Genomic DNA, 25,908 nt, shown 5'->3' with positions numbered 1-25,908 from the left:
GGTGTGGTGGGCTGGGTAGTCTTGGCTCAACTTACCTCGGTGCGGCCAAAAATCGGTATGTATCTTTGTTACTCTAACAACACACATGATAATGACGGTGGGTTGGCCACCACTTTGGCTTGCGAAAGAGACTGGAATTGAGCATCCGAAGAATTTTGTCATGGATTAAAGTAGCTGCTGCTGCTGTTATAGCATCGAGCAGGTCTCTGATGTACACGTGATAACAAAGGAAAGGGGAGAAATGTCAAAACCAAGTGCTCACAGCCAGATACAGCCAATACACAAGGGAAAAGAGGGTTCCCCGAAATAAAACAAAATGTCCAAGCCAAAGCCCTTCCTTATTCCCCTCCCGATCCTCACTTCGTCTTGCTCGACCACGCATTGTTCTAGCCCCTCCTTTTTTTTTCCCAACCGGTTTGGATACACCAAATCTCCTTTTTGCTTCACCAGTTAGGGTTTGTGATGCCAACCACGATTTCCTCTATTCCGATCCTCTTTATCTATCCGTACATGCCGATTTTCGTCCTTTTTGTGTATGATATGCGTGCTTTTGCGTGTGGATGCGCGCGCGTGTGTGTTTGCGAACGCGGGGTTCCTAGTCATCTCTTCGTCTCACTCTCCTTTTTTTTTCTACCGCGGACAACTCTCATGCTTTATCAGCTAATCCTGGCCCAATAAAACGCCCAAGCCTAGATTATCGATGCTCGGTATGCTTGACTTCTTTTGAAAATCGTGGAACTATATATGCCCCATAACATATTTAGTGGTGAGAGGCAGTCTCTCCTCGGTAGCCAATGAGCTTGAATCGGCCAATCATCTCGCCAACGGTGAAGAATCCAAGGCACTCGGCGAAGATGACGCCGCCAGCAACGAGCTGGCCGGGAGTCAGGCTGCGGACCTGCTGGAGAAGGTTCTGAGGAGACTTGAGGATGGTGCCGCTCTGGACGGACTTCCACAAGGACTGGTAGAAGGACTGGAAGGTGGCAACGGAACTACGGCACGGGTTAGTATCACAAGACGCGGCATGCAAGAAGGCGAGTCGCTTACGGAGGGCTCATCTTCTGGGTGTGGAAGACGATCTTGCCGGTCTCAAGGGCGACCTTGCCGTAGTAAACGGCCTGAGGGGTTTGCTCTGCAGAGTTGACGCTCACGGGTCAGCAACCAATGCAATTGGGACCTGATTAGGGAAGAGCCGCGACAACATACTCTCAACGAAGTTGATCAGCTTGCCAGTTCGTCCACCGACCTTGCCGAGCGCGTTGGTGACGCCACGAGCAGCACCGGCAATGGCAGGTCCAGCAGCGCCGGCGACGCGCGACAGGCCCTGCGCAGCCTTTGCCTGGTACTCCTTGGCCTTGGCGGCAGCGTCCTTGGCGGTCTCGGAGGCCTTGTTGGCGGCGGTGCTCTCGCTGCGGCGGAAAGCAAGCTGGCGCAGAGCCGGCGAGCGGAGCATGGGACGAGCAAGTGACGAAGACATTATGGCGGTCGTTTCTGTTGCGGATAAACGGAAAAGGAGCAGAGTCCAGGGGGGAGCCGGCGGGTTTCGTTGACGCGGATCGTCTCGTTTCGCAGCAGAATCGCTCTCCTTTGCGCGGGCGCGGACGGGCGGGCAATTGATGGGGATTTTTTTTGGTTTTTTTTTTGGTTTTTGGATACTCTGTATGAGGGAGAAAAAAAAAGCTCGGGAGATTTCGTGAGGTCGCAAAGCCGAAAGGTGTGATGTGTGGGGGGCTTGGCCCGTTTTGGGAAAGCACTTTCGGAGGGGAGCGCTTGCTTGCTGCGTGCCTTCCATTTGCCCAAGATATGGGGAGTACTTGCCGCACGCACTCTGGGCACTCGCATTGGCAGGTACCGCCCAAAGGCACCCACTATGGCCTTCAGATGAATCGTGAATTTATTTTCCCTTTTTTTTTATACAGTTTCCTTTCATTTTCATTTATCCATTTACATTCTGATTCGCCTGGTCATCATTACTTGTACATGCTTGGCATTTCATAGTCTCAAAAGCAACGTACAAAAAGCCCAGGGAACAAGGGTAAACGAGAAAGCAATAGAAATGAAAACGATGCCCAAAGTGTAAATTGATGAGCAGATAAGTTGGTCACCCGGTCCAATCTTTCTTACATGTCAATGATATTTAATTCTTGCAAGCCCTCCAAACAGTTTATTGTTTCGCCAATCCATTACGCCACAGCCCTTTCTTCATGAAACTCATAACTCACCCCAAATCTTCAATCCAGGCTCTGGATCATAACCTTGATCGCGCCGCTCTTGGGATTCGCCGAAGTCTCAAACGCCTTGATAGCGTCTTCCAATGTGAAGCGATGTGTGACAAACTTGGACAAATCCAGGACGCCACTCTCGATCAGGCGGATGGCTCGCGGCCAGGTATTGCTGTATCGATACTGCAGCTGGATATCGACTTCTCGTACACTCGCCCGCATAAAGGGAATGTTGATTTCATTCTTGCCAACACCAATGATGAAGACCTTGCCTCCGAACTTGCTGGCATAGATGGCGGCCGCAATGCTGCTCTCGACACCGGTGCATTCCATGGTGACGGCGGGCTCAATGCCGCCAAAGGCTCCGACAATGCCCTGGGCAGTCTCTTCGGCTGACTTTCCCATCTCAATCTTGTGTGTGATTACGCGAGGGCAGACTTCCTTTGCAAAAGCCAAGCGGCTCTCGGAGATGTCTGTGATGACGAGCGGGCAAGCACCGGCCGCAGCGCAGCAAAGCATGGATACCAGTCCGATAGGCCCAGCTCCACAGACCAGGACGGGATCACCAAGTTGGACCTTGGCCCTCTGCATGCCGGCCAAAGCCACACTCAGGGGCTCCAACAGCGCGCCGTTCTCATAAGACATGTTGCCAATCTTGTGGCACCAAACGGCCGGGTGGTTGACATAGCGTCGGAGCAGTCCCGGCACCGGCGGCGTAGATAGGAACTCGACCTTTTCGCAGCCGTTGTAGCGACCCGTTAAGCAAGGCTCGCAAGCGTTGCAGATGACATTGGGCTCAACAGCAACGCGATCGCCAATTTTGAGGCTCGTGACACTGGGGTGGACGGCGATGATTTCACCAGCCGATTCGTGGCCGAGGATGTGATCGTCCTCTACAATCATGGGCCCAATGCAGCCAGCGTGCCAGAAGTGAACGTCAGAACTAGACGGATATGCTCGATTAGCCATCAGTCACTCTACGTTTTGTGTGATGGCATCACTTACCCGCATATGCCGGTGCTGCGGATGGCAATGGTAACCTCACCGGGCTTCAGGTCGGCTCCAGATTTGACGGCATCGACGCTGGGTTCAGCTTCGTTTATCCAAAGGTCGTGCTTTGGGTTTGTGAAGACGCCGATGTTGGGCTTCAACGAGGTGGCTGCCCCTCCGGCTTTAGGGGCGTCATCAACGACAGAAGGTGACATGGTGTGTGTGTGTAGTAATTTGAAGACAGAAGCTAACTGAGGATCTCGGCTCGCAAACGCAAAGTTATGATCAGAAGGAAGAAGTGATCAGCGAAGGAAAAGCGAGTTTATATATTTATACACTCTGTTTTTTTACTATTCAGGGTCCAGGAACCGACGTCGGCTATGAGAGGTAAGGCATCTATATACCCAGAAATTCCTCCAATCCGCTCCTAACCACAAACAAGCCTCCTCCTCCTCCTGACCCCCTCCGTCCCGCTCATGCGCCGCGAGCTCAAGGTGGGGTTCATCAACTCCCGAACGAGAACATGACTGCGGCGAGCTCCCCGACAGCCAAATTCTGAAATGCTAGCTTTATAAAATAAGTGGCTCGGGGAGAAGAACGCCCAATGTATTGTCATGGCCATTCCGGCGGATTGATACTGGACCCGGAAAATGCCTAAGCGCACTCGCAGCCAGACCGTCCGGGGCCGTAGAGACGGGGACCGGTCCTGACCCGCGCCAATCACCGTGGTAGCGGCGAGTAAACAGCGCCACGAGTGTGGACCGAGAGGTTTGTAGGTATCATGGCAAGATTATCCGTCTGCTCAGATGCTCGAGATATGCGACAGCACCGCTGACAAGAGCTGGCGATATAGCAGCATTGGTCTTTGACAACATCAAGTTTTTGCAATTTATACAAGCTTCAAGCTCAAAGGCGACCCATATACACTTGGGTAATATCCACCCCGCATACCTATGCAACTTTGTTCGTGTTCAACCGCTTTATCCGCCAGGTCTCTCTATAGATATCCGCCATAAGTACACTAATGAGGAAATCACCCTTCGGAAAAAAATCTAGACTTTCGCCTCATTGGGCTTTACACAGACATCACTGTGCTCCATACACACCACCAATACAACGACGTTTCTGGTATCCTTCCACGCTGACCTCTTTTTCCTCTCGGGCTTTCCCCCACATTAGATCACCAAAGCCCCGTAGCGACGACTTTTGACTGGTACGGGTATAAACTCGGTGGATCTTTAATTCTCTCTTGTATTTAGGCATGTTCCATTCTACCGGCGCTTGCTTCCCTCACACCGGGCAGCCTTGTCTGGTGACCTAGTTCGTCCACCTATTCGCTGCAGTATGTGATAAGGGCCGTGGGTTTGTTTCTTCTTCTTCTTCTCCCTTTGGTAGCCGCAGGAGGGAGTTGGTGTCAGATCATCCTTCGTTCGTAGCCACTTTATTAGGCAGACGAGTTTTTTTGCGTTGAAGTTTCTTATGCAGTCTTGCCGACTGGTTGGTTACACGGCTTAACTGCCAATTGTAGAGGCAAAAGCTACGTTGAGACAAGACGATGGAAGTTTAGTCTGTTGAACAGTAAAAGCAAAAAAAGAAAAAAGGAAAAAAAAGACAAAATGAAATAACGCTGCGTGAACTGGGAATCGAACCCAGGGCTCCCCGACGTTGCTCGGATGGCAACGGAGAATTTTACCACTAAACCATTCACGCTAGTTGTTGTTGCAAGAGTGCTTGCAAACTATCATTATGAACTCAATAACGCACAGCTTGATCTACTATGAATAATGAGAATTGTGAAATCACGCAACGAAGCTGTTTATATTGGAAACCAGTCTTGGCCTCTTTTAATCTCATTTTCTCACGTTCAACTGTGTTTGTCCATCTTGCGTGGCCTTTGCTTTCGGAATCACTTCTCTTGTTTCATGTGGATGGACTTGGTACAACGGTAACTAAACAAAACACAGCCAGGAGCACATAAATTTTACATCATATTATTTGCCTTCACACGCACAATTGGACAGTCGCGGGAAACAGATTCGCGTATATTTGCCATTTTGATCACTGGCATCTTTTCAACCACGCCACGGACGAATGACCCATAATATGCAAGTAGCTTTCGTTCATATCTAAATAGAGACGAGATACGTCAACAAGACATTATTATCAGGCTAATAATGTGTGTATTGGACTTGGCCCTGCTCTAACCTCTCCGTGGTTTTGGGGGCAGCAGTCCTGAATAATTACCAATTACCAATCGCTCTTCGATTTGTTTTCCTTTTTTGGTTTTCCATTTGTACGCCGATATCACAATTCTCCCTAAAACGCCAATACCAATTGCCCCCAAAATATGCCTCTGCTCCCTGTTGTTACAGTAGCCTTGTGTATCAATCCATTCCCTCGGAACGGTATAGTGTAAAAGTAGTCCGTTGCCATCACGCTCTAGGTCTCGAGTTTGTGCTCTGTTGGCGGTGCCACCAAGATATTCTCAAGCGAGACCCAACATTACACAGATGTCGTGGGCTAGGCTTTATTGACCCACCGAGACGACGACGTCGCCTTTACAGCTGCCGTACGAGCAACACTCGGATGGATCCATGTCGCCTCGGAGGATGGCATCAACTTTTGCCTAAACAAAATAGAAAATCAGCACTTCGCGTTCAGATAGTTTAGAGTAGAAGCTCTTACATCTGCACATGGGCCAGTAGGTCCAAGAGGTGCCGAAGCAACAAGCGATGCTTGCAGGATCGCGGATACTATCCACAGGCATACCGATTTCATGATGTATATCGCAGGAGAGAGAATGAGGGCTGCCTCTTTCAAAACTCGTGGCAACCCTAGGTTTTCGCAGCGGAGGGAATATGTGGTCGAGAGTGATATGGTAGGTAGAGATCTCTGACGGAGAGGAAGGTCGAAAGAGAAGAAGCAGGGGGAAGAAGTTCCAAAATTCAGCCACCAGCCGTTATAGAGCGTCGTTTTTGTTTTTTTTATCTCTCTCGGCAACTTGACAGTCGAGGAAATGAGAGAAGTAGGAAGTTCGTCGTAGATTCGTTAACAGACTTTAGGCGAAGGTGGCGGCAGGAACTCTTGATCAATCTCCAACTCTTCACGGCTCGTGCTTGCGGATTCTGGCGAGCGTGTATATGGATATATATATAAACGCATATATAGATTTTCGGACTATCAGATCAGATCCGTCAGAAGTGGCTGCTATTTGCGTCAATTAGCATCCCAGCAGCCTATTTATGCATGTGATGGCTACCTGGCACAAGCTTGTCCTCGGCTTCGAACAAACAGTGGCTTCCTTCCTTTGTGCCACCAACGTGCTAACAAACCGGCGAAAGAAAAACAGCAGTTGAAGCAATTAAGAAGGGCGGGTATCAATTTGGAATAAGGGGATTGTGCACAGCGGGAAGAGGCTTCGTACCTTGTCTCTACCTTTATAACGTCAACGGTCCCACCCGCGTCTGTCTCTCTGTATAGATTCTTGATTGTCCCTCTTTTCGACAACGGCTCGTTATATCTATTTCTGCATTGCAGAAGCCCGCCAAGACACACAAACGCGCTACCAAGCGTGGGTTCTGAATACGAGGTCGCTGGATCTTTTTTTCGCTGGCGTTCGGGAGGATCCTTGCTTGGTTCCCGCAGTCCCTTGTCTGCTGCGCACCGGTATGGAGTGTTTCTGTGCTCCTCGCTTGGTCCGACGCCCTTGAGAGACACCGCAAGCACTTTGTGCTACAGAATTGAGATATTGATGGCTTGGCTCGAAGAATCTTCAGCACTGGTAGGGTGCAATTGTATTTTTTTTTTTTTTCTGGAACAGATTCTATAAATTCTGCCAACAGTACGCATGGCATGTCTGTAAAGGCGGTGGGGATTGGGTTTTTACGAAAGCGACTGCCGTATCTATCGTGATAGTGGACCGCTGAGAGGGAAAGAGACATCTGGGCATTTCTGCCTATATTTTTCCGCATTTCTTCGCGTGCTGCGTCAATTGATAGTGAACTGATTGTGACTGGCAGCTGAGACGAAACTGTTTCAATCTCCCCAGAGTCTTCATTCTTTTCAACGTCGCTCTCGCTCATTTAATAAAGACCCCTGAAAAATGTTTCAGAGGCCTCATGTCATGTCTTATCAAGTCAGCATGGGGCTAATGCCCGTGTCTGATGCCCACAAAATACCACAAGTCCAGCATTCAGCCCACGTTGACAGACGGTCGGAATCCACCAGGGGATTCGTCTACTCCCTATTCGAGTAATTGCCGATTCATGACGACATAGATATGATGTTGCTACCCCTAGTCCTATATCAAAGACCCTTGAGCATGTCTCTTGGCATGGATAGCTTCAAAAAGGGCACATGTGCCATCTTTGCACTAATCCCACCTACTTCGTGCAACACTTCTCTTTTTCTCTTTGCTCCCCAAAATAGCATCAACCAGACACGATGCCGGAATTGTGGTTGCCGGAGCCTGCCATTCGCTGGACCGAATGTCTGGGGGATAAGAGCGACGCCCTCCCAGCACCGAGAAACCGCATATCTGGTTCGTACGGAGTGGCCGTATTACCGATTACGCGATGGGGACTTTGCAGAAAACGGTGATATTTTTATAGCCCCGCCGAGAAGCCTCAAATTTCAGCTATGCGATGGTCACGCAGAGCAGGTGGTTTTTGTTAGGCAGCTGCTCGATGGTCCCTTTTTCTAAGCCCACAGCTCACTCCAAACTCCAGGCTTCCAGCCCTATTCCCGCGAACAGCACTGTCGCCGTATCATTCTTTGGTCCGTCAATGGCTGCAATGTCTCCTGCGTCTGCCACGCCGATACATTCTCCCCTAAGCAGCTTGATGTTTCCATCTTCGCTGCTGGGAATGCTCCACAGCTTCACGCGCTGATCGTTACTTACACTTACTCCCAGAAGTTCTGGGCCGCGTCGGACTAATAGAACGCCTGCGATGGCTGCAGCGTGAGCTTTGCGCACGATGCTTCGCTTGAGAAAAGCCCAGCTAGCAGTGTCTGTATTGCGCGAGATCTGGCCGAGCAATGTTACTCCCACGCTATTGTCGTCGCCCCCAGTAAACACATGATAGCCATCTCCTTCTCCTGATTTCATCATGTCTAGACTTTTGATGCTGTTCTGGTGCAACGGCACTATCTGTTCCAGCACATACTTGTGCTGGGCCCCTTCGTCTGGCTCAGTCCGCCATAGGGCAAGGTGGCCATCGGTGGATGCTGTGAGGAGTAATGGCAGCTGATTGCGCATGCTAAGATGGCGCGTTTGGGTGAGACATGCCCCCGTGTATGTTCCCTTTGCAAGGAGTTCGAATCGGCCGCCGTCGCTTGTGTAGCGATACGTTCTCAACACCGAGTTCGAAAATCCCATCGTTACTATTATTCCATGTCCATTGCCGGATTTACAGACATCGAAATCCATAATACGGAGGTCGGCGTCTGCACTTTTGTCTGCAAAGACGCCTTCACAGACAACTGCCAGGCCTTTGTAGTCAGATTCCAAGTTCTGCACCCGCCATACAAAGAACTCTTCATTGCCGGCGCTGCTGAAGAGATAGTCATCTCCTAGCCAGGCAAGCTTTTGGAGGCCTGTAACATGAGTCTTCATAGCTGCCACACATTGTAAATCTGGCTGTGCGCCGTCTCCAGCAGGTTGATATTCCCATATGCGGATGGAAGTATCCTCGGCACCTGTTGCTATATAGCGGCCGTTGGAACTCAGAGTCCGAATCTCTCTTCCGTGGATTCCACTCTTTACCCACTCATGCCTCAGTTGGTCTGATGAAGAGATGGACAGCTTTGATGTCTTGGTAAACGCGAAACGGTAGCGGCCACCAATCGATTTGCTGTTTGTCAGCTGGAACGTCCTATGCGCTCCGCCACATTCGATTGTCGCCAATTCTTCTCGCCGTGTCTCGTTCCAAATGACAAAGTCTTTGCTTCTAAACCCGTATAATACTAGCTCAGGCACGGTGTCTTGGGTAAACCACGCACCCGCAATCATGGGTCCGAAGGGTGGTGAAGTTTCGTGTCGCAGGTGAAGAAGAACGCGTTCTGGTTGTCGGTCTATTTCATATATCCGGTATTTTCCATCGCGGCTAGTGACGAGGATGTGGCGAGAGGTATGCTGTGAGCCTGATTTTGGGGGCAGGGGGAGAATGGCGGTGATTGTATCGCGGCTTCTTGTTGCAATGTCCAGAATTGGGCTGTATGTTTCGTCGCCTTTGTGATCTAGAATTGATAGCCATCCATGCCGAGATCCAATGATGAGCAGATCATCAATTTTCCCAGCTGCAGTAGGGACAAACCTTGGGTCGAGGCCCTTGGTTTGTGCTTGGCTGCGGATTCCACCCGTAGAAATGTCAATCGAAAAGTAGTGAGAATCCGCCCTTCCGTGAAGAAAGACCAACACCTCTGCCAAAGGAGGGCTCGATTCATCCCTATTTTGGTTTGAGAGGCAGGCCATGTCTGTAATCTTGCCCTGCATGGAGGCAACGTGGGTGAGGCTCTTGGGTGAAAGGCTGAAATGGTAGACATTTCCGCTCGTCGTGCCCAAGAGAGCGGCTGTGGGATCAATGGCTTTTACGACGTAACAAAGCTTCACCTCTCCTTGCAGCTCTTCGGGAACATTGATCTGTTCCCACTTTGGTTCAGCGTGGGATTCTTTGAGATATCCTAGGAGAAGCTTTCCATGGCTAGTAGTGACAAGGATGTGGTCATGAGAGAGGAAATCATAGCGACTAATAATCTCCTTGGAAGATACAAGGCCCTTGAGAATGTCGCTGGCATCCAAAATCAATGAATCGCCGACGCTATTTGATGGTTTGCCGCTCAGGACAGGCTCTTCAATGAGACAGATTTGGCTGTCTGTGCCACCGGTAGCAATAAGCACAGCCTTGTCTTCAACTAGCATGGCCCTTGACCAAAGGTGCTTGCCGTTATGCAGGGAGGACGTTTTGCTATGGGACATTTTCCCAGTTACCAATCTTGAGCTGCTGGGGTTGTACTCTCCAGCCGACGCATCACGGCTAATGTCGAGGCGCCATCTCTGCGTTGTTGCGTCTTCGCCAAAGGAATAGACGGACAAGGCGTTCTCTCCGCATTCTGGACCGAATTTGACTCCCCATATGCGTGATGCGTGTCCCATTACAGCTGCAATGGGAGTGCCCTCCTTGTCAGAATCTGAGATACTGTTGCCACGCTCAATGTCGTTTCCTCCAAAGCCGGTATTGATGACCCGACTGGGCTGGGGGGCTTTAGAAGCGTTCTTGCTTTCTGTCTCTGTAATGTCCCAGATGCGAATCGTTCTATCGTCGCTACAGCTGGCAACCATTTGTATCGTGCTCCCGTCAGAAAGCGTAATCGTACAGATATCCATGCCGAAAATGGATCCCTCATGGCCTTCGAAATTGAATAGCGTTTCGGTTGACCACTTGCCGCCTTTTAGCAAATAACACTTCCATACAACGACGTGGCCAAATACAGTTCCGCCGGCGACCAAGACGGTGTCATCTGACATCCAACTAAGATGAGCGGAATAGAGCATCGGCCTTGAGGGCGCAATGACGGCGCCGAGGGCAATCTTCCCAGTATGGTGGGAGTACGTCAAGGGGATGACCTCGTTGTGAGCCGTAGCCAGAACAGCAACAGAAGGATCAGCTTCTGAGAAAGCACCATGGTATATCCAATCAGGAGCCGTCGCCCTGGCTATCGCAGGGGCAGCTCGACTATTATTCACAGAATTACCACCATCATCCTCTCGAATGAGACTCTCAACAGAGAGGATGGCGACGTGGCAGAACCCCCATGCAAGAACTTGGCCATGCCGCACGGAAATCCCATGGATAGGCTGGTCGACAAATACGCTCACGCGAGAGACGAAGCGGCCTTTGTGGCGCGCATTTTTCGCCTCGTAGACGAAAAGGTCAGAGTCTTGGCCCGCGAAGACGAAGAGCTTCCCAGACGGCGCGCGGTGCAAGGCCAAAGCCGTGACAGGGTCCTGAGAGAGGTCTCGTTTTAATCTGATTTGGCTTGCAGTCTTGGGATACAATCAATTAGCTATCTCCCTTGTCACGATAAAAGAAGAATGTGAGGGTGAGTTCAGATGCTTGGATGCTGAGTGAGAGAGGGGCGGTTTTAAAATTTTGATGCAGAGACGAACCATGATGCCGGCAGAGTCGTTGAAACGCAGCGGCTCTTTATGCTAAATATGAGCCACAGGCTCAGTGAGATTTATATGCTATGCAGACATTCAGCAATGACTCAAACGCTGCCGACGTTGCGTCGTCGAGTTGCGTAGTGCAATATTTGGCGTCAGAAAATTTTGTGCATGCGTCTGTCTACTGAGTAAGGCCACTAGCACATGTCAATGTCAATTATTCAACACTTTCTTATTTGCAGCCACAACAATACGCATCTCAGCACAGCATGTTCACATTTACAAACACATAATTGGCACAAAAACAAGTTTTTGAAACTTTTCTTGTCGTTCAGTCATTGATAAAAGTGTATCCGCTATACTCTATTTACAGATTGTTCCCCCGCCATCTTGGGTATCCAATCACCAACTGCTGGTGCCACTGCCCGTAGCCATCCTGTACTGATAAATATACCAAACGCCATGCAAAGGAATGTTAAATAAAAACGCATAGTATAGCAAGCACTAAGCATCCATTCTCTCGTGTTCTTTTGTTCTTACAGATAGTCTGAAAAGTCTTTAAAAGAAAGAGATCACACCGCACCACAAAAGGACGCCAAAGTCCTTTTTTGTTCATATCGTTTTAATTACCACGTCTAGTCGAGGCCCCTTTGAAATTCCATTTAGGCTCGGTGAGAGTAAGGCTCGTAAGCAAGGTCAGATCGGCCAGAGCCCGAGTTGAACTTGGGAGCGCCAGAGGTGTAGCCAGTCTGCTCGCCGAGAGGAGCATATCCGCGAGATCCAAATCCGCCAGAGGGGATCAGCTTCTCGCCATCGGAGTGGTGGTCGCGGTTCCTCTTCTGGCGCTTCTCGGGAGCGCAGCAGCAGATGGTGAAGATCCAGAAGAGACTGGCACCGATGCTGAAGGCGGCGCTGATCCAGATGATGGCCAGGAAGCGGCCGTCGATGTGGACCTTGGCACCGTAGAGGTGCTTGGAGCCGTTGACAACACCGGCGATGACAGCGGCGGTAGCAGTGGCGAGAGAGTCGGCAATGATGATGATGGCAGTGGTGAAGGCAGACTCGCACCACGTCAGGCAGGAAACGGCCCGGGAGAAGTTTGAGAAGATGCCAATGAGCAGCTCAAAGCCAAGGGCAACGATGGCAATGATGAAGACAATCTCGGACCACTTGATGAGCTTCTGGAAGGCCGAGATGGCGTCCTTGATGTCCTTGGGCAGCGTGATGGTGGCACCGCCCTCCTGGATATCAGTGGTGTTGATCTGCTTGGAGGCCCAGTCGAACTGGGACTTTGAGCAGGTGAACTTCTTGTTGTCGTCGGAGGAGCAAGATCCCCAGAGCGTGACGTCGTAGTACTTGTGGAGGCCGAGATCCTCTGCGGTGATGTTGCCAACCTTGGTCTGCTTCATGCTGAAGTCGGCTCGCTTGAAGAGATCGCCGCCTATACTCGTCGGGTTGATGCTCAGCTCGCTGAGGTCGACCTGCACCAGCCTGACGTTCTCGTGGGCCACGCCGGCGAGGACTGCATAGAGCAGCGTGCCGAGAGAGGCAATGGTGAGGAGGAGTGGCAGAGCCACGCAGAAAAATCGGCCGACGCCCATTCTGTCTTCTTTCTTCCCTTTTCTCTTCTGTTGATGTGTTCTGTTTATCGGTGGGGTATCCTATTGGGCAGAGAGAGTGGCTCTGATACAGAAACGAGGGGTGGTTGGTCGGTGATGATGAGTAAAGTTCGACCCGAGCAAAATAAACGAATGTCGAGTCAATGCACTCGCACAAAACAAGATGGAATGAAACGATGGAGAATGCGATGAGAAGGGAATCAGCAGCAAGAAGGGACTGATATACGAGTTGGGCACCGGGTGTGTTTTAAAAGCTTGGAGCGGGCTTGAAGCAGCGTCGGCTCAGTTGCTTACATGTTTTTTTAGTGGGCTGTGTGACATGCGGCGAGTGGGTGGCGCAGTAAACAGAGCTGCTCTGCTGTGGCAGGGAGGGTGGAGTGGAGCGGGCAGTGCGAGATTCAGAGACGATCCAGTGGGATCCTGCCGTGCCAATGGCTCAGCTCCAGCGCTCGCAATGCTTAAAAAAGCGCACCTGGGCCGGACCCATGCCTGGGGCTTACAGGATTTGCTCGTGCTCCAGCAGAACCGCGTAAAAGGTGGCTGGGGGGGGGGGGCATCTGGGGGGCACTTGGGCTTGGGACTTGGGACCTGGTGAGACCCGAGAGCTGCTGCTAGCACGAGAATGGCCTTTTGGTGCTTGTGCTTGTGCGAGCCCAGGGCCGTGATGATGATGGCGCCGTTAGTAATGCCCGCCATAAATAGACGGAAGAACGCATAGTCACCAAGCAGCTATAAATATCGGCCCCTGGTGCTTCTCCAGGCACGGAACTGCCCTAGCACGAGCAAAGGCCCTTTGGCAGACAATTAGCAGTAAGCACCATGTTTCTGCATTTGAGCACTCTAGTGAGGTGGAAAGACGCAGTTCCGTGCTATTTTGGCAGGGAGCCCAACGCGCATTGAGTAATGCTCGAGGATGCCGCAAAGCGTCCCAAACAACGGATATGCTAATGATTGATTGTTGGGCCGTCGCTGCGGCCTCCCAGGGGTCGAGCAAATCCTCAAGACAGTATCCCGTGCCATTCCCGTATTGCCCTAGTCTGTGCGACGTTGACAAGATTGGGTATTTTTTCACATACGAGTAGTACTATGTACAGTAGGAGCAGCAAAGTAGCATCAATATACCACCGCCTGTGTGCCCCGCTAAAGAAAGCTGTCTTTTGTAGACCGGGGGCATGCAAGTTTGGACTCGCGAATGCATCCTGGCAGCTTGGCAGCCAACGTCATATCTCGAGTCCATCGGCATCAGGGTGGCCAAAACTCTGGTACGAGCACAAGTACAGCGCACGAAGCGCAAATCTCTTCCTCCATCTGGCAGCAAAGTGGCTTTCGGATCTTCATGAATTGCCCCAGACCGTGGCAATAGACACAGTGAACCCTGAGTCGGCGATTTTTTCGATTCTCTGGGCGTGGGCCTGCTGACGACGACACCAACAGCTGGGCATTCAAGCGCAGTTTCTGTGGTTCCTGAGCGCTGATCGTTGCAGTCCTAGCTCTGACTGTGCGCGGAAGTCTACATCCGAAAGTAGCACAGACATCATTTGAGCGCTGAGTCTCCAGCACGGCGGCTCTTGGCCAACGTCCCAATCTCCAAGAGAAGCAAAGAAAAGGAAAAAAAGAATAAGTGCTTTGGCGAGCACCCTTGGCCGTCGAGAACCGAGCCAGGCAATGCATCTCACGAAACCGCGAAACCGCGCTCTTACTGCAGGGTAGGCACAACACAGCCTGAGAAGCTGGCTGGGAACAGAGGACTGCTAGTGCTACTGCTAGCAGCGATTAGTGACGGGGCTAATGCTCGCCAGCTGGGCTGTGAGGTGAACTGGTTATTTCTAATTTTAGCCCACTTCGATATCTACTGTACTGTAGCAGCAAGTTCCCCTCTCTTTGGAGATTCCATCCATGCGGAGGAGATTCACATCGCGTCGATAGTTCTGCTTGCTGGTTTGCACCGAGAAGAGCAGCGCGTAAATTGTTTCCACACCTTAAATTCCAACCCTTTTTCCCAATTGGCCAAGCGGAAACGCAGACTGCCTCGGACTGGGCTGATTAGGGGGAAACGTGGCACGGGTGGCTTACACGTACTCGATAGCGGCGGAATCTGGATAAGGAAGTGCGCAGAGGCTGATGCGTGTGATGCCTCATTCCTGTGATAACCTACCGGGTATACCATTTTCCTTTTTGCTTGCTACAGTAGAAAGATGTTCGTTTTCTGGCTGCGAGCCCGTCTTAGCCCAGTCGCAATCTCGTTTCGTCGCTTGTGGTTTCTCGTAGGACTTGAGCCTCCCGCGCTTACTTGCCTTTCCGGGCCTCTCTGTTTCACTCTTCTTACCTTTATTGACTATTCTTCTGCTCCTTCTTCTAGCTCTTATCTTTTGTTTTAAAGTCGGAAATTAAAATAAAAAGCGATTATTCATCCTCCTTGGCCCTTGTTTTCCTCTTCTGTGAGCACTAGATGCTTAAGCATTACGCCTAGAGTTCTTTTTATGGTCCTCCTGCATGGCCAACTGACGCTCCTGCAGCCCTAATGTAGGCCGCTCTGTTGTTGAAATATCTAGAGGCAGCAACTCCACACCGCAAAGAACCCCTCTGAACGTAAGAGGGGAATGCTCCAATACGTCGATAGACATATCTTGGCTTAGAGTCAATGTTAAGAACAAGATGTTTCGAAGTGGATTGTTGTCGCAACACCGCTTCTAAAGAGTGGCAATATAAGCCTCCCTACAAACGCACTCCCTAGCGCTACGAAAACAAACATATACCATCTTCAACGCCACATAGAGGAGCATGCGGGTGTCTCCCGAAGTGGCACTTGAAGCGGGCCACAGTTTGTTTAGAATATCTAGAGAGGAATTGAGCATCAGAAAGGCGGTAAAGAACATGGAATAGTTTGAAGCTCTTTTTCAACGACACAGTGCTTGTCGCACTTACGAGAGGATGCTAGGAGCTACGACGAAACGCATACCTCTTGTCAATGGCGCGTGAACTCTGTATTTGATCCCATCAACAACATGTTTCTCGTACGTACAAGTGCCTATGTCGCAATAGAAGTTGCAACAGCAGTCGAGACCCGAGGCCAGGTCTGTTGGTATAACGTCAACATATACGTCAACGGCACATCCCGAACAGTTAAATCGGGACAAGCCGTCTGGCAATATACGTGCCTTCGCTTCTCTCTGGGGGCTATTTCTACGCTGCAAGACTTTCGTGAAGATGATGTTACGATATCGGACGGAGAGAGCCGGGAATTCCATCTCGGCACGACCATCCTTTGAAGGATGTTGTCGTAGTTGTGAGGCTCAGCTGTTGCGCAATCGGGACATGAGCCACCAATAGAAGGACAGCCAAGGAGCCTTCGCCAAAAGATGCGATGTCTTTGTAGTTTTTTTGCCTCCGTATTTTCCTCGTGACATGTATGCGATCGAAAAGTCATCGGGGTGGTAGATGAGTTATTCTCTTGACCCCGGAGCAGAGAGCCGCATGTCGTGCGCGGCCAAGCGCCACTTTAAAGCCTGTGGCTTTTGGGCACGAGGAGGCTGGGTTTCAAAATACGAAAGAGGTGCCTGTCACGCGCAGAGTTATCCCAGGAAAACTGGCGATGCCTCGAGTCCGCAAAACGTGATTTGTAGTATGGCATTTCTTGGCCGCTTGCTCCAGAAACCCATTGCGGCGTCAGCACGTGCCCGTGAGTCGGACGATTTGAATGTTCTGAGCTGCAAGGGCGGCACGACAGAAGCGTCAATCGACTGAAACAAGCTGCTGGGCTCGACTTTCTTCCCGGGCGCGTGGGGGCTGGACTCGGTCTGCGAAGGCGCAAGGCCGGACTGGGATTGGGGGCCCCCGGAGCTGCTTGGGGCCACTAGGGCGAACGCTACAGCGCCCTGAGCTGGCTGTCAGCGCCCAAGATGCCTAACAACGGCCAGGGGTCTTGGTCGTGGCATTGTGCGCCATTGAGGGCATCGCAGTCCGTTAACTGGGAATCCCTCGTGCTGCTTTAGAGCACCGCCGGGCTCAGCACGAGTGCGCATTTCCGCTGCATCGGTGCCAATTATGACTCTATTTCCCGTCTCTGCCGTTTCGCATTGGCTGCCATATCGTGCAGGAAGCTAGGCAACAACTCCTTGTAGGCGCCCGGCCCACGTCGCTGTCTCTCTTTTTTCTTCCGTCTTCCTATTCTCTTCCAGTATTGCGTCCGCGCCCGATGGGCACCAGCTCCGCCTCGCCGCATCCAGCCCAGCCCGCCACATCCCAGAAGCACGTTGCCTCGTCCGGAGCCAGCATCAAGTCTGCCGCCTTTCGCCTTGTGGGAGGTATGGTGTGAAACTCTAATCGCGGGTACATGTGTCCAGTATGCCAAAGGTGCGGCTGGCTCGTGTCACACGGCCCCGGCTGGGACTCCTTCGCCATCCACCCCGCGGCTATTCACAAACAATAGCTTGGGTGTAGCTCTTGCTCTAGCCTCTCTTCGCCCTCTTTTATCAACACCTCGAATTCTGCCATTCTCCGTCACCATCATTGCACGAGATCGCCAGCTAGTATTCGTCTGCTGCTCCTGTTGATGCTTCCGCGGCACGGCACATCGATTACAAGCAGATCGCATACGCCAGCCTCCACCAAAGCTGCCTGCGGATCACGCCCCCACCGGCCGTCTGCCCAAGAGCCCGATCCGCACCGTTGTGCTCTTTTCTTCGCAGAGGAGACGCTGGAGACGAGAAACAAGGAAGTGCAAGGCTTCCATTACATAAAACAGCGGTCGAATCCCCCCCCACCGCCAGCTCGCAGCTTCTCTGTATCGTGTCCGCCAGGTGCAAAACATCTGCTACTTCATGTTTATTGCTATTGCCCGATCCAACGGCACCCATCCCACCTAAGCCAGACGAGGCGGCGTTAGCACGTATTTACACTCGCCGCCATAAGCTTGCCGAGATAGGAGCTCCGAGTGAGCATCGCCACCGGGCCCGTAACGCTGTCCGCACGTTTTCCGCACGCTCTATCTAGCAGACTTATCTGCCTAGTAGTACTACCTAACAGCCGCTCAGCTGCCTTGGTATCTCCAGGAAACTAAATTGTATGTGCATACCGTTCTTGTTCTCTTCTTCCCTCTCCTCCATCATAATCCCATCTTTTGCGCGAACGTCCAACCGAGACGAGACATCCTGGCCGTGCTTCCGAGACTTGGCTTTGGCACCACCAGATCCATGTTTCGGCTTAGGCCCTGATCTGCAAGGTACCTTTTTTTTCTTCGTCTCGAATCTGTTGCATCCTGCTTCGCCTGTCACCCAACAGGCTCTTCAAGTACCCGGACAAGCTGTCTCCCGCAGAAGCTGTGCCTTTATTGCTATCACTGCCTTGCTATCACGGCCTCTTCTTGTTGCAGCGTTGACCTCTTGCGACGCTATTGCGTGTGCTTCATCTCTGCAAAATCCCAGCTTGTTGCTGCTATATCACGTACACACATACACACATACACTCACTCACACACCACCCCGCTCCTGCGCCCTGCTCCCGCGCATGCAGACACAACCGCTCCGGACCGGCCGCGCTGATTCCGCCGTCTAGAATTTTTTTTCCCAACGGCCGAGGCCACTTTCGCATTTTTACCATCGTACCCCCGACCTGCTTGTGGGCGGTTCCTGACCCCGGAGCGCTGTTTCCAGAGCTGCCGGTCTCGACCCGGAATATCCAGTCACGAGCTGCCGCTGCCACGACGTCATCCGCTCCATCCCGACTGAGCTCCTATAAGCTCCTCCAAGCTGGCCTGTCCTCCTAGGCTCTCGCCTAAGACAACCAAAACGGACGCTCCAAGGAGCCAGCGGTCCTCTTTCTTTACCGACCTCGGTCGACGATTCCATCCTCCCTAAGACGGGCTGGGATTGCGGTTACTCATCCTCTTCCAAACTCCCATCAACGACTTTTGCCACACGAGCGCTGTTGCAAGACGACAAATCCGACCAACGACAGGGTCTGGAAAAGCATAGGTCTGCTCGCCTCGTTGGTAATCTTGCGACAACTTTTTTTTTCTCTCCGCAATTTTTGCTGCATCGAAAAATCAGCAACTTCGCACTCTGTGGGCTCTCTAGCCTCATCCATCTGAACTACAATGGGCAACCAATCTTCCAAAGAGGGCGGCTCCAAAAACGGCGGCGGAGACGGCCTCCAATCTTATCCTTCCTTTAGCAAGTCGGATACCAAAGACTCGACTCGATCTTTCCGTGGGCTGCGGTCTAAAATCCCCGGCAGCGGTAAGACTGACAGCCCGAGAAACTCGGTTGTGCTCAACGGCGACGATGCTGCTTCAGTCAAGTCTGGTAGGAGCGGTCGCTCCAGCATCTCCCGCTCCGGCAAAAGCACCGACACGATCCCGCTGAGAAGCCCCTCGACCGACCTATCCGCAGCGAATTCAATCGAAGACGGGCTGCCCCCGCCGTCCCCAGTGTCCGAATCAGTCATGAGTGGCGCGCACGATGTGAGCGCTGCACAGGCTTCTGGCGAAGTTGACCACGTTTCCGACCAGCCTCCGTCGGCCAACGCCAGCCTCAATACGCATTTACTCCCTCCGGGCCAGTCCATTCTAGTGAAGCGAGCGGACACTCCCGTCAAGAAGCCTAAGAAGCCCAAGAATGATGCCATGGGCATGGACGAAATCAAGGAGATGGACCTTGATGACTATATTAAGAGACTACTCGACGCTGGGTACGCCGGCAAGGTCACCAAGAGCGTATGTCTCAAGAACGCGGAAATCATGGCTATATGTGCTCGAGTCCGAGAGATCTTCTTGGCCCAGCCCGCGCTACTGGAGCTCGATGCGCCCGTCAAAATTGTTGGAGACGTGCATGGGCAATATACTGACCTCATTCGTATGTTTGAGATGTGCGGATTTCCCCCAACGTCCAACTACCTCTTCCTCGGAGACTATGTCGATCGAGGGAAGCAATCTCTCGAAACAATCCTGCTCCTGCTCTGCTACAAGCTCAAATTCCCCGAAAACTTCTTTCTGCTTCGAGGAAACCACGAGTGTGCCAACGTGACCCGAGTCTACGGTTTCTATGACGAATGTAAGCGAAGGTGCAACATTAAAGTCTGGAAGACCTTTATCGATTGCTTCAATACGCTTCCGATTGCTGCCATTGTGGCCGGAAAGATCTTTTGTGTCCATGGAGGCCTGTCGCCTGCTTTGAGCCACATGGACGATATTCGCAACATCGCACGGCCCACCGACGTTCCCGACTACGGGTTGCTGAATGACCTTCTGTGGGCTGATCCGGCCGATATGGAGCAAGATTGGGAAGCAAATGAGCGAGGAGTCAGTTATTGTTTTGGAAAGAAGGTTATCACCGATTTCCTCGCAACTCATGACTTTGACTTGGTCTGCCGCGCCCACATGGTGGTAGAAGACGGGTATGAATTCTTTAACGATCGAGTATTAGTCACAGTGTTTAGCGCACCAAATGTGAGTTCCCTTTGTTCTTTTGACATACACTACAGCTCAAATGTTGTTCACCCTACTAACCATCTATAGTATTGCGGTGAATTCGATAATTGGGGTGCAGTCATGTCCGTATCGTCCGAGTTGCTTTGCAGCTTTGAGCTTCTCAAACCTCTCGACTCTAGTGCTCTAAAGAGCCACATTAAGAAAGGCCGGAATAAGCGTCAGCAAATGCTTAACAGTCCTGTAAGTAGGCCGCTCAGCTGTCAAATCGCGTATATACTAACGATTCGGTAGCCTGCACTGGTCATGCCTCAGAGTGTCTAATGACGCGAATTTTCAAGAGAACTGTGCTCTCTTTACTCACTCTCCTCTCTCAATATTTGCATTCTATTTTTTTTTCCAACGACAAAAAAAAAAGAAACTAGGAGGCGGCTTGAAGTTGCCAGCAGGCAACACCATACATCTTATACCATATTCTCAGGAAAGGGGACTATGTGTCCATGTGATTGATATGGCAAGGCAACACAGTATGTGGCCACTATAGCCACGGGGTAATAACCGTGGCGAGGAATTGACTGGCTTATCTGAACGGTAAAACGTAATTGTCTGAGCCAAGACCTGAAACGGTCTCTTGGCATCACGCCCTGCTATGGGCCGCATTTCTTTTGGGCAGGCGGAAATTATTCTTTGTTTGCTTTATTCTTTTCTCTCCTTTTTCAATACATGTCGGCGCCATGAACGTGGGAGGATCAATGGGTAGATGAACAAGACTTTGTAGCAGATAGGATCTATAACCATGGCATTGGGGAATTGTTCACTGGAGCTCTATACAATATGGGCTCACGCTGGGGGTCTCTGAGACGTCCACCGCAATTTTAGATTACGCGCCTACTTGTTTGAGCCAACTTTTGGTAGAAACATTCAAAATGGGGCTTTTTTTCTTCTTGAAAATACTTTTGATCTGGTTATTTGGTGATTCGTAGTGCTCATACCTTGGGAAATTGCATGGCTGTAGCATGCTTGCCTTGCGATATATGGCGGCTGTGTGCTTAGTCATCAAGCGACAGATTTTGGTCTTCGCATCAAGACCATCCCACTTCAGCAGAATAAGTTCAGGTTCAGGTTCAACAGCCACCAACCGCCGCCATGAGCTCACAGACACTCCGCTCGCTACACCGAGCGAGGCCAGAGCTGGGGAACGCAGGATATGCCCTAAGAGGCTACTTCCGCCAGTTCTCCACGACGCAATCGCAGTTTGACGAGACCCCCAGCGACCCCAATGCCAAACCTTCGGCTCGACAGCGAACCCGCGCGGCGGCCAGCGAGATCAATGCCCTACAAAAGAACCGAACAGGCAGCCAGGGAGCCCAGAACCCTACAAGCTCTTCAGCGGCGCCGGCACAGCCCCGAGTAATCGATGTGCGGAGTCTTCCCAGGGGAGGAATGCTTCGGGGGCGGGGTGGACTGCGCGGACGAGGCGGCAGCGGGCAGAACGCAGCAGGCACAGGGCCCCGAACTGCTTCACCGAGCGGAAACCGATTTGCGGGTGCGAACAGAGGGAGGACGTCTGCGATAGGTGCCGGACGGGGAGGACGAGCTGGCGGTGGTGCTTCACGAGGAGGTAGAGGCGGTAGGCCTGGTGGTGGTGGTAGAGCGGCAAAGGCCAAAGAAGGCGGCGACAAGGCTGCTGCTGGTGCCGGCCAGCGGGGAAAGAGACAGGATCCCTTTGAGAGAATGGATCCCCAGGAGCAGCAGTTTGACGACGCGATGCGATTCGGCACCAAGACGACGTATGCGCCTTCTTTGACCAAGGAGGGCCTGGCGGCGTTTGTTCCTGCGATGCCTTCTACGAGGGAGGGCCGCTTGGCTACTGTGATGGAGAATTTGAACATCATTGGTGGAAGGGCTGACCCCGTGGGCGTGCCGCAGGGTTTGCAGGCGAAGAGCTATGCTGATGAGGTGGAGGCCAATGGGGCGCGGTTCTTTGCGGATGTGAAGGCGAGGGAGGCGGCGGAGGAGTATCTCCAGGAGAAGAGGAAGCAGGAAGAGGAGCTGGCGGCGGCGGCATCACCAGCTGAGGAGGGCAAGGAGGGAAAAAAGCAGCAGCAGCAGCAGCAGCAGCAGCCCATCATCCAGGACGCTGAGGAGTCCATCAAGAAGACCATTCTGGAGTCTGCCGTGGAGGGCAAGCACGAGAAGCCTACGTTTGCGACGGACCCCGTGGGGATTTCGAGGTCGTGGCATTTGAGGGCGGGTACTTATACGCAGAGGGATGTGGAGAGCTTTGAGAAGAAGTTGACGTCTTTGCTGGGCGCTGCGGGAGCTGGCGCTGGTGCCAAGGGCGGGAAGAATGTGAAGGCGAAGGCTTGAAGATGGGATGGTGTAGGAAAAATAAAAAAAAGGGGTGAATATATATATATATACATGTATTTTTGTACGATTAAAAAGAAATGATAGAAACATGGACTGTGTTATGATACTGAAGTCTTATTGATATTCTGAGTTATATATAAAAAAATTGGTCATGAAAAGTGTGCAGATATAGCTGCTCCCTTACTTGTATCCTGTGATAATGCGTGAAGTGTTTCTTGTTTTTTTGTATTGTACATGATGATATCCCACCCTCCTTCACAACTCAATTGCGATCAAGCTGCTTAATCACTTGCGCCTCCTCGCCATCAATCTCCTTCATCTTCTTATCCTGCACCTTTTGCAGCTCCTTGTCCGCCTTCCTCACTACATCCGGCAGCACGGTGCCATTCTTCTTCCACTCCTTGAGCGCCTTCTCGTGCTTGGTCCGGGCCTGGCGCACCCTATCCCTCCAACCCTGGCACGCCTCCTTGACGCGGCGCACGAGGTCGTCCTTGCGCTCCATCTCGACCTTGAGCAGGAGCTCGAGCTCGTTGTCGTCGGAGCGCTGGGGCTGCTGGTTGAAGTCCTTGCTGGACTGGACGGCGGACATGATGGGCTTGAGGTACTCGCGGTCGTTTACGAGGAGGGAGATGATGCGACCGGAGCGGGGCACGATCTGGGCGAGCTCGTGCAGGGGAAAGGTGACTTTGGAGCCGTCATCGTCTTTGAGGGCGACGGGGAGGGCGCCGAGGGCGTCGGGGTTGAAGCGGCCGCCGTGGAGGACGGCTTGGAGCTGAGTTTTGAAGTGGATGTCGATGGGGGCGTATGCGGCAATTATGGAGGAGAAGTCGAGGGGGTCTTCGGGGTTGGGGTGGGTGGTGTCGGCGGCTTTGTTGGAGGAGGAGGAGCGTGGTGGTGGTGATGATGAGGAAGAAGCCTCGGGGCTGTTGCTTGCGGGAGCGATTTTGCGCTTTTTGAGGAGAGATGAGGAGTGGCTGAATGGACGAGCGAGTGAAGCGGCGCAAGGAGCTTTGTTGGTATGTTTGAAGCTTGTTGATGAGAGGCGAGAGGCTGGCGATGCAGAGGAAAGGTAGAGACGTCTATATATTGGCAATAGTTAGCCGCAGAGCTCTCACAATCTCGAATTGAATTGGCAGTTCAATTGAGTTGCTTGCATGAAGAATTTTACCCTTCTGCTTGCGCAAGTAAGCGCATTCCATGACCGGCAAGGCCACTTGAACGAGAGAGCGCCATGGTGAAGGATATGTGCGGTTGATGAAGACTGCTCGTGTTAGAAGCAGCTTGTAAAGAGCTTGCAGAGGTGGGGTGACGTACATGGTTGGCACGAGCTGTTGGGTGATAAGATAAGAAGCGGCGGCTGAGTTGCAATAAGGACTGGCGCTCTCTTCAAATTGAATACCCGAATCTGCTTGCAATCTTGATGGATGAAGATGGCTGGTCGACTTATATATCTGGTTTAACCTAGGCTTGTTTATTGGTCATTTTGTTTCGAGATTCAAAGTACATTTGCTATTGTAATCAGGAATACTCTATTCCCCAGCTTGTTGGCAGCGAATAGAACGGCATGCACCACAGCGACGTGATTGCAATAGGTGCGGTGCATAGCATTAGACTCGCAAATCCTGGTTTGATTGAGTATAGAATTCCGAAGCTTGAGTACCTATGTATATATAAATGCATATACATGTATATAGCTGCATTGCCTCTGAAGCCCCTCTTATACTCGAAACACCATCAAAGCTAACGCAAAAAGAGGCCATAAAATTGCCATTGCGCCTGCGATGCATTACTTGACATACCAACTAACACGCAAAAACTAAGCCAATTTCTGCAAATGGAATCAATATGAGCAAAAAAATAAATCTTAATGATTGAAATGACCATGGCAGGGGTCGAACCTGCGACCTTTCGCGGTACTTCTGTAAGGCGACTGCGCTAACCACTGCGCCACATAGTCGTGCGATTTCTTGTTGGGTTAGCGGCAAGGTAAACAGGTATATGAAGGTAGCCTGCTAATGGCCCTTCAGATTGTCTACAAGAAGGCAAAATGGCTCAAGCAGCTGTGCAGTTGAACCCGCAGTACGGGTTGTTGCTTGCAAATTAGTTCAAGGAGTGTGTTGCTATGGGTGCTTGATTCTGAGGCTACTGTTGGGCTGGTCATGAAAACGCTGCCCTTGAACAAACTCTATACTAGGTACGAAGAGTATAGATGATCGAAATCACATCACACTTCACTCTACTATTAGCTTCGCAACCTTGCCTCATTGTTTGTGATATCATCATCTCATTGTATCGTAGAACATTAGAAGCTTTTAGCTAACTCCTCCATCTCCCTTGCGTATTTCACATATTTAGCTCTGAAGAGGCTTGCCCATTCCACCATAGGTCATCATCTTTGTAATCTGGTACTCTGCAATACCGTATTTTGATCCTTCTCTACCGAAACCACTCTCCTTGACACCTCCGAAAGGTGAGACAGGGTCGGAGATGATACCGGTGTTGATACCAATCATGCCAACCTCCAGAGCTTCAGCAACACGGTGAACTCGCTCCAGGTCACGAGCGTAAAAGTAGCCAGCCAGGCCAACCTCGGAAGAATTCGCCAGCTTGACAACCTCTGCCTCTGTCTTGAATTTGAAGAGGCCCGCAACGGGACCAAATGTCTCCTCAGAGGCAATAGCCATATCGGCGTTCATGTCACGCAGGACAGTCATGTCGTAAAAGTTGGATCCAACATCAGGCAGCTTCTGGCCACCGACGAGGAGCTTGGCGCCCTTCTTGATGGCGTCTTGGACGTGGAAGTCAACCTTGCCGATGGCGCGGTCGTGGATGAGAGGTCCGTGAGTGGTACCCTCGGCGAAGCCGTTGCCAATCTTGAATGCCTTGACCTTTTCGACAAACTTGGCCACGAATTCTTCGTAGATGCCCTCCTGAATATAGATTCTGTTGGCGCACACGCAGGTCTGTCCTGAAGATCGGAACTTGGAAGCAATGGCGCCCGCGACAGCAGCGTCGATATCAGCATCGTCAAACACGATAAAGGGAGAGTTTCCACCGAGCTCCAGTGACAGCTTCTTGAGAGTGCTGGATGACTGCTTCATCAGGAGTTTGCCGACG

The 25,908-nt window shown here is 51.5% G+C and overlaps 8 protein-coding genes and 2 non-coding genes across 10 annotated transcripts; 2 read left to right on the top strand and 8 right to left on the bottom strand.

Annotated features, from left to right (window-relative positions):
• Positions 1–139: 139 nt before the first annotated feature.
• TrAtP1_006548 (uncharacterized protein) lies at positions 140–1,659 on the bottom strand. Its single transcript, XM_014083124.2, has 3 exons — positions 1,207–1,659; positions 1,048–1,132; positions 140–992 (listed from the first exon to the last, which is right to left on the bottom strand). The coding sequence occupies exons 1-3, from the start codon at positions 1,475–1,477 to the stop codon at positions 761–763; spliced, it is 588 nt and encodes a 195-aa protein (XP_013938599.2). The 5' UTR covers positions 1,478–1,659; the 3' UTR covers positions 140–760.
• Positions 1,660–2,231: 572 nt separating this feature from the next.
• Positions 2,232–3,427, bottom strand: TrAtP1_006547 (uncharacterized protein; the record flags this gene model as incomplete). Its single annotated transcript, XM_014083123.2, has 2 exons — positions 2,232–3,165; positions 3,228–3,427. 2 exons carry the CDS (start codon positions 3,425–3,427, stop codon positions 2,232–2,234), a joined length of 1,134 nt encoding a protein of 377 aa, XP_013938598.1.
• Positions 3,428–4,840: 1,413 nt separating this feature from the next.
• On the bottom strand, positions 4,841–4,922 carry TrAtP1_006546. The gene has a single exon. It is a non-coding gene; the product is annotated as a tRNA-Gly (tRNA).
• A 159-nt stretch (positions 4,923–5,081) lies between these two features.
• On the bottom strand, positions 5,082–11,517 carry TrAtP1_006545 (uncharacterized protein). Its single transcript, XM_066113168.1, has 4 exons — positions 11,380–11,517; positions 6,637–11,256; positions 5,898–6,419; positions 5,082–5,838 (listed from the first exon to the last, which is right to left on the bottom strand). Exons 1-2 carry the CDS (start codon positions 11,380–11,382, stop codon positions 7,924–7,926), a joined length of 3,336 nt encoding a protein of 1,111 aa, XP_065969254.1. The 5' UTR covers positions 11,383–11,517; the 3' UTR covers positions 5,082–5,838; positions 5,898–6,419; positions 6,637–7,923.
• Positions 11,518–11,674: 157 nt separating this feature from the next.
• TrAtP1_006544 (uncharacterized protein) lies at positions 11,675–13,224 on the bottom strand. The gene has a single exon (XM_014083120.2). It carries the CDS (start codon positions 12,975–12,977, stop codon positions 12,039–12,041), a length of 939 nt encoding a protein of 312 aa, XP_013938595.1. The 5' UTR covers positions 12,978–13,224; the 3' UTR covers positions 11,675–12,038.
• Positions 13,225–18,064: 4,840 nt separating this feature from the next.
• On the top strand, positions 18,065–21,365 carry TrAtP1_006543 (uncharacterized protein). The gene is made up of 4 exons (XM_014083118.2): positions 18,065–18,216; positions 18,549–20,439; positions 20,509–20,661; positions 20,713–21,365. Exons 2-4 carry the CDS (start codon positions 19,090–19,092, stop codon positions 20,740–20,742), a joined length of 1,533 nt encoding a protein of 510 aa, XP_013938593.2. The 5' UTR covers positions 18,065–18,216; positions 18,549–19,089; the 3' UTR covers positions 20,743–21,365.
• Positions 21,366–21,564: 199 nt separating this feature from the next.
• Positions 21,565–22,788, top strand: TrAtP1_006542 (uncharacterized protein; the record flags this gene model as incomplete). The annotated part of the gene is made up of 1 exon (XM_014083117.2): positions 21,565–22,788. The coding sequence occupies one exon, from the start codon at positions 21,565–21,567 to the stop codon at positions 22,786–22,788; it is 1,224 nt and encodes a 407-aa protein (XP_013938592.2).
• Positions 22,789–22,899: 111 nt separating this feature from the next.
• Positions 22,900–24,193, bottom strand: TrAtP1_006541 (uncharacterized protein). Its single transcript, XM_066113167.1, has 3 exons — positions 24,106–24,193; positions 23,960–24,052; positions 22,900–23,870 (listed from the first exon to the last, which is right to left on the bottom strand). Exons 2-3 carry the CDS (start codon positions 24,022–24,024, stop codon positions 23,054–23,056), a joined length of 882 nt encoding a protein of 293 aa, XP_065969253.1. The 5' UTR covers positions 24,025–24,052; positions 24,106–24,193; the 3' UTR covers positions 22,900–23,053.
• Positions 24,194–24,668: 475 nt separating this feature from the next.
• On the bottom strand, positions 24,669–24,748 carry TrAtP1_006540. The gene has a single exon. It is a non-coding gene; the product is annotated as a tRNA-Val (tRNA).
• A 394-nt stretch (positions 24,749–25,142) lies between these two features.
• Positions 25,143–25,892, bottom strand: TrAtP1_006539 (uncharacterized protein; the record flags this gene model as incomplete). The annotated part of the gene is made up of 1 exon (XM_066113166.1): positions 25,143–25,892. One exon carries the CDS (start codon positions 25,890–25,892, stop codon positions 25,143–25,145), a length of 750 nt encoding a protein of 249 aa, XP_065969252.1.
• Between the last annotated feature and the right edge of the window lie 16 nt (positions 25,893–25,908).

The sequence above is a fragment of the Trichoderma atroviride genome, chromosome 3 (genome assembly GCF_020647795.1).
Source record: "Trichoderma atroviride chromosome 3, complete sequence".
Taxonomy (NCBI): domain Eukaryota; kingdom Fungi; phylum Ascomycota; class Sordariomycetes; order Hypocreales; family Hypocreaceae; genus Trichoderma; species Trichoderma atroviride.
This window is presented reverse-complemented; position numbering and strand designations above follow the sequence as displayed.

Excerpts from the sequence above, each read along its gene's own strand:
- TrAtP1_006544 (XM_014083120.2), bottom strand. The coding sequence starts at position 12,977 with ATGGGCGTCGGCCGATTTTTCTGCGTGGCTCTGCCACTCCTCCTCACC.
- TrAtP1_006541 (XM_066113167.1), bottom strand. The coding sequence starts at position 24,024 with ATGGCGCTCTCTCGTTCAAGTGGCCTTGCCGGTCATGGAATGCGCTTA. Across the intron at positions 23,871-23,959 it reads TTACTTGCGCAAGCAGAAGG|ACGTCTCTACCTTTCCTCTG; the intron begins GTAAAATTCTTC and ends GCCAATATATAG.
- TrAtP1_006543 (XM_014083118.2), top strand. The coding sequence starts at position 19,090 with ATGGGCAACCAATCTTCCAAAGAGGGCGGCTCCAAAAACGGCGGCGGA. Across the intron at positions 20,440-20,508 it reads CAGTGTTTAGCGCACCAAAT|TATTGCGGTGAATTCGATAA; the intron begins GTGAGTTCCCTT and ends AACCATCTATAG. Across the intron at positions 20,662-20,712 it reads AGCAAATGCTTAACAGTCCT|CCTGCACTGGTCATGCCTCA; the intron begins GTAAGTAGGCCG and ends ACGATTCGGTAG.
- TrAtP1_006548 (XM_014083124.2), bottom strand. The coding sequence starts at position 1,477 with ATGTCTTCGTCACTTGCTCGTCCCATGCTCCGCTCGCCGGCTCTGCGC. Across the intron at positions 1,133-1,206 it reads GCTGATCAACTTCGTTGAGA|AGCAAACCCCTCAGGCCGTT; the intron begins GTATGTTGTCGC and ends TCAACTCTGCAG. Across the intron at positions 993-1,047 it reads ACCCAGAAGATGAGCCCTCC|TTCCGTTGCCACCTTCCAGT; the intron begins GTAAGCGACTCG and ends CCCGTGCCGTAG.